Raw genomic sequence first — 9,482 nt, 5'->3', positions numbered from 1 at the left:
ATGATAGTTTTTGGTTCAATTTATTTTCAATTTATTTTAACTGATTTGTTCAGTTAAAAATCCTCAAATTTAGGATTGAATCCTAAACCTTAAAATCAGTATAATCCACTTTTTGCCTTTTACAAAGAAAAATTGGATTCAAAATACAACAAATATCATAAAATACACTTGAAATAGTTACAATTTAATTGTTATTGATTTACTACTGGGAAAAAAATAGCCATGTGTATTTACAATGTAAATGTAAGCAAAATCTTAATAGGTCAATATAACCCATCTAATTAAATAATATATTACTTTTTGGTAGTGACAAATTTAGGGAGAGGACAAATATTTCTAAACTTTTTGAAAATACTATGAAAGAAAGAACTGCACAGTTACTAGAAATGTGTACCTTGGATATTATGCAATTTGCATACATACACATTTTTGGAAAAATACAATTTTTCAAGACATTTTTAAACTTAGTAGGCTACACACAGAGATAATGTATGCAAATACAATGATAAGCACCGTGCAGAATATTTACTAAATATTTAATAACGAAACGATATCTAATAGTTTATTTCTTATTTGACTTCTGAAACGCTGTTATCCAGAGCTCTTCATTCCCTTTGGTTCCCCTTCATTCTTTCCACATTGCTCGGTTAATTTATCCATCGGGTGCTTGATCTCATTCCATTCGCGTCACTTGTATCCCAGCACTCCTGAGTTCAGTCATGACATCATCCAGTTCACTACAGCTGACACCTGCTGTAGTAACCTGACACCAAGCAGTAAGTTGTATTGTATACAATAACAGAGTTGATTAAGGTTTTGACAGAAGCTGTTTCCGAATGAAGTGTTTTTCTCGAGGGACATTTTGGATTTCTTTTCGCGGTTTAAAACGCGTAACGTTAGTCTACATTTGATCTAATGGCGACGCCTAGTGTTTAAAATCGGAAGCGAGGAACAGAAGTACAAAGGGGTTTCTTTTAATGTAATTTCGTTTAAATTATTCTCGGTTAGCCAGCTGTAATTCGTTTACCTTGCTAACGCTAGTTTAAGATGGTATCTGATTTTGGAAGATATTAGGATGGAGCTGGACATAATAATTAGCTAACTGTTAGCATAACACCTTACTACGTCGTTTTGCTCTTTAAAATGAAATAAAAAAGGTTCACATATGGTCAAATGTATATTAGATAAAGAACACGCCTTTAAAACTGTTCTCTGTCAAAACCATATTTGACATTACAGGGAGATATAAATATATGTTTTCGTCATTCGGCTGACAGAAAAGCTCTCTGAGGACAGCCAAAGCAGAAGTTTGGCTCAGTTACTCTGGCTGGTGCAAACCTGGTTTCCGTCTGGTATGTCTATGACTACGTCGATGTCTGGTACAAATTCTCACATCAAATGAGTTATTCTGACAGTTTCTGCAATTTTTTACTTCACCAAAAACATATGTGACCCTGGACCACAAAACCAGTCTTAAGGTTAAATTTTACAAAACTGAGATGTATACATCATATGAAAGCTCAATAAATAAGCTTTTTATTGATGTATGGTTTGTTAAGATAGGACAATATTTGGCTGAGATACATCTATTTGAAAATCTGGAATCTGAGGGTGCAAATAAATCAAAATACTGAGAAAATCACCTTTAAAGTTGTCCAAATTAAGTACTTAACAATGCATATTACTAATCAAAAATTACATTTTGATATGTTTACAGTAGGAATTTTACAAAAAATCTTCATGGAACATGATCTTTACTTAATTTCCTAATGATTTTTGGCATAAAAGAAAAATCTATAATTTTGACCCATACAATGTATTTTTGGCTATTGCTACAAATATACCCCAGCGACTTAAGACTGGTTTTGTGGTCCAGGGTCACATATGAGAAGTTTGGATCAGGCCACTGGTGTGAAGTCCCAAAGGAAATGCATACCTCAAAGTAGCCTTCAGAATGCAAGTAAGGTTGTGCTTTCTGTCTGTGGGGAAACGTGACAGCTTTTAGTAAATCGTATGAAAACGAGTTTGTCAAAAGGCTAGTCAAAGTTCTGCTGGGAATGTTTTTAAAAAGACTCGTGAGTTTATAATTAGAGGACAGTGATGCATCACATTTATAAAGGTGTTCAGTTAAAAGCAGTGTCAGGCATGTAGGAAGTGTAAAATGGTGGAGAAAAGAGGGATGGGGAGAGAAAGTGAGAGATAAACATGCAGAATGAGGAGAGTGAAAAGAGAAAAAGGGAAGGAGGGCAAAAGAGGCCTGCTGGATTGAGTTAGATGTAATTGCTGTGAGCTCATGTTGGCAATGTAAAGTGACAACCCAGCCAGGGCTCTCACAGGGCTGAACTCAACTCTCTCGCTCTCATACCAGATCTTTCTTTGCTCCACTTCTCCTACACACACCAGATGGAGCTCACTCTCACACATTCACGCTCTCACGCTTTAAACCTACCAAAATGATCCCATTTACATCATTCGGATCCACTTTAAATGCACCAACCATCGTGAAGGCTGCTCTGCTAGTGCCGTTCCCCCCACCGCTGTCCTCTAGAGAGCATAACAGCCACTAGTACTAGCTTAGACTGCATGGTAAAACTCACCAGAACACCATGTGACAGAGAAGAACACGGCCAAACCTCCAGAACATGTTGTTCTCTAATGAGCCAGCATTCACATGAGAAGGGATTTATTGGGTTTTACCTCACAGTGGAAAGAACATGGTCTTTGCCCATATTTTTGCCCGAGCTCCACTTTGCCGAGTGGTACTAAAGAACAGATGAAGCCTTTGGTATATAGATAAAATATCCACAGGATATGCATGTGTAATGTGATGATAATGTACACTATCAGTCAAAAGTTTTTTGAACAGTAAGATTTTTTTTTTTTTATTTTTTTTTTAAAGAATTCTCTTCTGCTCACCAAGCCTGCATTTATTTAATCCAAAAATACAGTAAAAGAGGCAATATTTGTACTTTTAAAATAACTGTTTTCAATTTGAATATATAATATATTCCTTTTATCAAAGCTAAATTTTAGCATCATTACTTCAGTCTTCAGTGTCACATGATCCTTCAGAAATCATTCTAATATGCTGATTTGCTGTTCAAGAAACCTTTATCATTATTATTATTATTTAAAACAGTTGAGTACATTTTTTCAGGATTCTTTAATGAATAGAAATATCCAGAGATCAGCATTTATCTGAAATAAAAAGCTTTTGTAACATTATATACTACCATTCAAACGCTTGGAGTCAATATATATATATATATATATATATATATATATATATATATATATATATATATAAAATTATAAAAAAGTTAAATTAGAATTATAAACAATTATTAAACTGAAAACGAAAATATTTTTATTTAGCAAGGATGACTTGTAAGCAGAAGAGACTTCTTTTAAAAAAACACTTTAAAAATCTTACTATTAAACATTTTTTTAATTAAAAACTTTTGACAGGTAGTGTAGATGAATTTTTAATGTTTTTTTCTTTTAAATTTTATCTAAAGTTTTGTGCAATTTATATCTTTGAAATATGCTGTATTTTTTATTTCATATAGTCCAGTATTTATTTTTAGTTTCAGTTTTTAAATGGAGATTGTTCTTATAATGAACTGTTAAATACCAAATATAAAAATGATCAGTTTGGATATATTATATTATATTATAATACAACGGTTTTCAACATTGACAATTATAAGAAATGTTTGTTGAGCACCAAATAAGCATAAAATTATTTCTGAAGAATCATGTGACACTGAAGACTGTAGTAATGGCTGCTGACAATTTACCTTTGCCATCAAAGGAATATATTACTTTTTAAAGTATATGAAAGCATATGTTCTGTATTTTTATCAAATAAATGCAACATAGGTGACTTACTTCAAAAACATTAAAAATATCATGCCAACTCCAAACTGTTTAATGATAGTAATAATGTGCCATATAAATATAGTATAAATATATATAACATACACAAAAAGTATTACATAATTACCAAATTTACAAATACATAAATATATAAACCTTGGACATTGATTATTGGCTGTGGCTCTCTAAGTCCACTTTTTAACCTAAATCTTTTTGGGATTCTTAAAAAAATGTTTTAGAGTTATAGAGATTTACTATCATTTTACCTTTATTATTACCTAACTATATACAATGTATTGTTTGTGGTACTTTCTATGTCCATTTTAGCATTAATAATTACACAGACTCTCTGTAAGTATAGAGAATAAGCATGAAATGATAAATATCCAAATATCAAAGTTTAACTACTGGAAACAGTAGGCTATGTTTAAGAATATTTTAAATAGCCTACCCTGAAACGTCCACCCATGGACTAGCAACGGAAATTAAGTGGTAAGGGTAACAAAGTGATTTTAAGGATTTAAACGCCTAAATAAATAGTATACAGTCATAAAATCTAAAATATACATGTTCATTTTATCCACCCTTTTCTTCCCGTAAGAGTGGTCGCGGTCATTCGTAAAATTTATGGGTCTGGCTTCCGGTCTTACCCACATCCAGCTATTTTTAGCTGTACAAAACAGCTTGTTCCTCTGCTTGATATTGCTAATTAGTGTGTCTTACCATGTTTTTTATGTATTATCTTAATTACGAACACATTGGTTTGTAGTGCAAACAGATTTACCGTTCAGTGCACTTTGTTATTCTTCTCTCGCGTCTGTTATCTCCTAGTGGCGGATAATGAACCGGAAGTCTTACCCACTAGGCTTACTTGCGCGTTGAAGAAAAAGGTGAATACTGATATCTACTTTGATTTAATATTCCGATGTTGAAAACATCCCAACGTACTATACATTTCTAATGTAGTTCCACTCTTCGACCTGCAGGTGGAGACAAACCACAAGTCAGTGAAAATACGACGCACATATTCTTCGCATTGGCTTGACAACAGTTCCCAGTTCCTCGTCTGTTCTGTGTAGATTCTCCGAAAAGACGTGATGCTGAACGGCTGTTTTAACAATATATATAAACATTTGTACAGTGTAATATTTTAACCTATGGTGGAAATTTAATCTCCGCATTTGAAATTCGACCTCAGAAACCATTAAGTATTTTTAACGTTATGAGTCAGACCACCAACAGGAAATATAACGCTGTAATGGATTAATGATCCCAGCAAAGCAGTAAGTAACTTACCTACACACACAGACTCCAACAAATTAATAGGTGAAACAGCACACAAACAGAAACCACAGCTCCGGTGTCTTATATTTTAATAGAAAAAGAAAACATTGAAAATAAAAATTTAAAAGGAATAAATCCAGTAATCAGAATGACAGATGCTTGGCCAGTGTCCCCCAAAGTGACCCCACCCCACCTCACCTCATACTGTTTAATGGTCTCAGGCTGACAACCAAATTCATTTTAGCCAACACAACTGAATGCTACCAAGTGAGAAACTGAGGTAAACACTAGCTAAACACATACAGGCCTAAGACAAACACCTCAACCCTTTGACAACGATTAACACAGTCAGACCTGGCTCTGACACAGATTAACACAAACACTTCTCTCGAAACACAAAAAATACCACAGACAACCCCAGTTTTCTGCCGTAGTCTCATCACAGTCCATTGCCTGTATTAAAGGGCAGCATAAACAGTCAATACACGGATCTTTAAGTCAAACGCTGCCAGTTTGCGGGTGGCTGTTGGGGATAAATTTGGACGTGTGTGTGTGTGTGTGTGGGTAACTAGTCTGGCTTTATTTCCGTCTATTTTCTGAGAACTTTACAAATAATAGCAGGATATACAAAATGAAAGTGTGAACCTGTGTGTGGAAAGAGGGTGTGGTGATTATTTTAGCTTGAAGACTTTCCCTGTGTTTGTGTGTGAGCGGGTGTGTTATGGGGTCACCATACAGCCCTGACCTTTACAGCACAAGCTCGAAGAGGTCTGATCTATGCAATAAGCAAAAAAGAAACCAAAAACACATTTATGGAACAAACAAATCAATCTCAACAAATTAAAAAAAGGTCCTTCAAAAGGCAGGAGTCCAGACTTGAATGTTTAAAAACTTGCCACGACGCTCTTATCAAAATATCAAAATAATCAGCCAGTTCGTTCATATAATCGCTCTCTTAATAAAATATCTCTCTTGTTCAATCATCCCCCCCCCAAAAAAACCCCACTACACTCCATCTTTAAATTCACTCCGCATTATCTCCAGAGGATATTCGTAAGCTCTCTTCTGGTTCCTCCATATGTCAGTTTTTTCTCTGGCCTGCCACTTAAAACAAGGACTGGGAGGGGCATGTCGTCTTTCTTCTCTCCATATCCTTTCATCTTGCTTTCCACGACATAATCTCTCTCTCTCTCTCAGATGGCTCCGTCACAGCCAGGCGGAGGAAGGGGGCCGTTTCGATGCTGGCCGTAGGAGGACAAGAGCGGAGGGGAACGGGGGGGTCCTCATTTCACGTCAGAGTGAGTCTGTGTTGATAATACATCAATCAAGCTGTTCTTTCTTCACCCCAAACCATCTAGATCTCCAAGCAAGGCAACCCCAAGAGAGGAGAAGGGGTCAAGGGTGCAACAGCCTATGAGGAAAAGTCCTGCATTCTCTCGCTCTCACAAGCACACGCTCTCACGCACTCGCACGCACACTCGCTCTCAGACCGACAGAGTGTTACAGACATAGGAAACACTGATTTTTTGAGTTCACACTCTCTCTCTATTTCCATCTCTGGCAAGATCTGGCGCCTCGCTGCTATGTCACATCATCCTCCTCCTCCTCAGAGCAGTAGTCCCGCCCCTAGAGAATACGGACAGAGAGAGAAAGATTAAATAAAAGAAAGATTAATAAGTGATTATGAGTTTCTGTCCTTACTAGCAGAAAGAGAGATTAGCAGCGCTACATTTTGGCGGTTGCCAGGCATCTCCAAACACAAAACTCCTTGGACCAAAATCCTGTTGCTTATAAATAGTCAACATAGGGTGACCAGATTTGTCATGGTGGAATACGGGACGGGTGGGGAAGGGGTGGGCAATATGAACACTATAATATAGAGAATTTTTATTTCATAATTATAAATACTTTTGATTCTATAAACAATAACAAAGAAACAATTTACAAACCATAAGACAAATACGATAGAGATACTAATGAAATAAACAAATTTTTCGCAGACATTAGGTTTATTTAACATGCATACATTTATGTAGCATCTTTTGTTGTTTTATTAACATTAATGACAGCCAGGTATTTAATTAGGCTGCTGTTCCTTTGAAATCAAATGTGTGGATGTACACTGACTTATATCTGGTTTTCATCGACCTGTTTACATTTACTCAAGCCATGACCGACTATATTTACGTGAGAATCCACATCCACACAATGGAATTTGACAACTGTGTGCAGGCGCAAGGAGAACTTATCGCACATTATCTCAGAGAAAACTGTGATCGCGAACAGCAGACAGCGCTTCTGGTGGGCCATTCAGTGTAATTCTGCATGTCCCGCGTTCACTAACTGCAAGTTAATCAATAACGAATTGTGATTGGATAGTAATTTTGTTGTACGACGAGCTTTTTATCTCACAATTGTCAATTATTTTTCTCAGAATTCCTGAATTTACATCTCTCAATAATTTTTTTGGTTCCACCACGGATCTTATAATTCTTACTTTTTTGAAATTGAGATTTCAAAAAGTTGATTCGATTACAAAAAGTTAACATCTCGCATTTGTGTTTTCAATTCCACCACATATTAAAAAGCGATTTTGCAATAAAGAGTTTATATATCATAATCTACGACAGCATTTTGAAGTAATTTCCAAAAACATTTTGTTTTTCCCAAAACACTTCGACTTTATTCCCAAAACATTTTGACCTTATTCACATAATTTTGACTTCATTCCTGAAACATTCCAACTTTATTCTCAAAACTCTTTGACTTCGTTCTCGTAATTCAGACTTCATTCTCATAATTTTGACTTTATTCTCAAAACTCTTTGACTTCGTTCTCGTAAATTAGACTTCATTCCCGAAACATTCCGGCTTCATTCTTGTAATTTTGACTTTATTCTCTAAAAATTTCTACTTCATTCTCATCATTTTCACTTTGAAATTATGATTTAAAAAAAGTTTAAATATTTTGACAATATTATTCTCAGAATTTTGATTTTACTCTCAAAATATTACGACTTTAATCTTATAATCTTAGATTTTTTTTAATTTTTTGGCACTAAAATGGCATCACATAATCTGACTTTTCTTCTCAGAATTATCGCAATTGCGAAAAGGTAACATTTCGCAATTCTGAGTTTAGAGAACATCAAAATTTTTAGCTATGGGTTTAATACGGTGTAGTGCATTAAATTAGTTCTCTGTTCACACACTGTTCTGATTGTGATGTTGCATGCAGAATTTTCAATGCCAGTGTGGAAATAATTGCTTATCGTTGCAATCTTGTCACATCCTTAGAACAAGATAAATTAAATTAACATCTCATAACCAAAAAATTTTTTTTTTTTTTTTTTTTGGTCATATCCAAAATCAATTTAGTTTTCTCTTTAATAAATAAATAAATAAAATTACTAAATAAACAAAATAATAAACTTAAAATAATATACATTTTTTGGCATATACGAATTTAAATTAGGTTACGTGTTCATCTACACAGCATGAAAAGGGGAAAATAAATACATACATAAATAAATAAAAACCTATCACAATCAGATTTTTATAACTCTGATCTAAACCACGTCAATATATGGTTTAAAGTCAGATTAAATCTGATAAGGTGATTATATGGCAACCAATAAAGATATATTGATGCCACTGACTGAACAAACTGGTCCGATTTCAACATTTATGAAATGACAGTGCAGATAGTTACACCTAAATGAGATTTTTTTTAGTAGTGTAAAACCCCTACAACCCTTATATAACCCTATTTCAACTTATGTAAAACAAAATCTAAAAAGTTAAGATTTAATCAATTTTATACCAATTGATCTCAGACCTCAAGCGAGAGACAGACAGATAAGAGAGGGAGAGATAAAGAAGGAAGGAAGTACTGGGAAAAAAGGCAGAGCCATAAATATATCATTTTATCTCCAGAGGTCTACAGGAAGTACCCGACAGGCAATGCACATGACGGAAGGACAAGACAATCTTTAAATGTCACAATCTAGATAAAATAACAGTCCTTAGAAGGGTGGTTTCATGTACACTGGCCCTTTAAAATTTCTAACCCATCTGCTGCCTGCTTTACTTCTGTGCCTCGATTTTTTTTCTCCCTCCCTCACCTTCTCAATCTTCTCATCCAGCATTCTGAAGAACTCCTGCTGACTCTCTGACGTGTGTATGCTGGGAGAGAGAGAGATGGAGATAGAGAAAGAGAGGAAGTTAGTGGGGGTAGGAGAAGGGAAGCAACAAATACACTAGAATTTTCCATTACAACAAGCATAAAGAACACAAACACACACACACACACACACACAC

General features: G+C 34.9%; 1 protein-coding gene across 1 annotated transcript in view; it reads right to left on the bottom strand.

The window, feature by feature from the left end:
* Positions 1-5,235: 5,235 nt before the first annotated feature.
* The window catches only part of LOC141287103 (uncharacterized protein C1orf21 homolog), a 43,653-nt gene continuing 39,406 nt past the window's right edge, over positions 5,236-9,482 (bottom strand). Inside the window, exons 5-6 of the mRNA XM_073819234.1 lie at positions 9,287-9,347; positions 5,236-6,789 (exon numbers count right to left, since the gene is read on the bottom strand). Coding sequence (XP_073675335.1) covers positions 6,745-6,789; positions 9,287-9,347 — 106 coding nt within the window. The 3' untranslated portion in view covers positions 5,236-6,744. The remainder of the gene's footprint in view (positions 6,790-9,286; positions 9,348-9,482) is intronic.

Source organism: Garra rufa, chromosome 15 (genome assembly GCF_049309525.1).
Source record: "Garra rufa chromosome 15, GarRuf1.0, whole genome shotgun sequence".
Taxonomy (NCBI): Eukaryota; Metazoa; Chordata; class Actinopteri; order Cypriniformes; family Cyprinidae; genus Garra; species Garra rufa.
Note: the sequence above shows the minus strand (reverse complement) of the source record. Positions and strands in the feature narration are given on the sequence as shown.